This window comes from Pterocles gutturalis, unplaced genomic scaffold (genome assembly GCF_000699245.1).
Source record: "Pterocles gutturalis isolate BGI_N339 unplaced genomic scaffold, ASM69924v1 scaffold13585, whole genome shotgun sequence".
NCBI classification, from domain to species: domain Eukaryota; kingdom Metazoa; phylum Chordata; class Aves; order Pterocliformes; family Pteroclidae; genus Pterocles; species Pterocles gutturalis.
This window is the reverse complement of record NW_010140958.1, coordinates 1-872: the sequence shown is the minus strand read 5'-3', so window position 1 is coordinate 872 and position 872 is coordinate 1. Positions and strand designations below refer to the sequence as shown.

The 872-nt window shown below is 64.8% G+C and overlaps 1 protein-coding gene across 1 annotated transcript; it reads right to left on the bottom strand.

Annotated features, from left to right (window-relative positions):
• Positions 1–259: 259 nt before the first annotated feature.
• Positions 260–778, bottom strand: LOC104469386 (fucolectin-1-like; the record flags this gene model as incomplete). Its single annotated transcript, XM_010083863.1, has 2 exons — positions 501–778; positions 260–420 (listed from the first exon to the last, which is right to left on the bottom strand). Coding segments are annotated over exons 1-2 (439 nt in total), but the record flags the coding sequence as incomplete, so codon positions are not given.
• Positions 779–872: the final 94 nt, after the last annotated feature.

The window sequence follows — 872 nt, the reverse complement described above, 5'->3', positions numbered from 1 at the left end:
TGTTGACCCGTGCCTGGGTGTCACAGCACGGGCACAGAGCCGGCACTGAGGACTGTCCTCCTCCAGGCACTGCTGCGTCCCAGCAGGTGGATGTGCCACCAGCATAGTGACATGTGTGGCATCCCCGTCCCCCCCACCGGGACCCCCATGTCCTCCATCTCCCCAGGGACCAAATCACCTCGGGGCGGGGGGTCACTGCTCACCAGGAGCCACCTGGTGCATGCCGGCTCCCTACTGGAGGGGTTATTTGGGTCCTTACCACCAGGCGGGGGGACGCAGCTCTGTGTTATCACCTCCACCTCGCAGAGGACAAGGAAATCCTCCCGGCCGGGGATGATGATGGAGACGTAACGACCCAGCAGCCCATTGCAGCAGACGGTGCTGGTGGCACCGGGACCGGTGTCCAAGATGGTGCCACAGCTGCCGGGACGGGAACTGTCACTACAGCCCACGGCAGAGTCCCCTACAGGGTGGGTGACATCGCCGGGGACCCTACTCACATGGGGTTGCGCTTGCCATGGTCAGCCAGCGAGTCACCGACGTGGACCTGAGCACCGAGGAGACTCTCCCAGCAGCAATCGTGGCGGTTGGTGATGGTGACAGCGAAGACGGCGTGTCGGTGACCCAGATCCAGGTGCCACCATGGCTCCGGCTCCCTCTTGGTGTGGCTGCAGGACCCGTGTTCCCAGTTGGTGTCACCGTTCCCATCCACGGCGTTGGTGGCCATGCTGATGGCGTTGAACGTGGACGACTGCACCACGCCACGGCCATGCGCCATGTTGGGGGCTGGAATCACCGCGGGGGTGTGGTGTCAGGCTGCTGGCTCCGGTTGTCACCCCGGTGACCCCCTCTGGGGACACCCCTCACCTCTG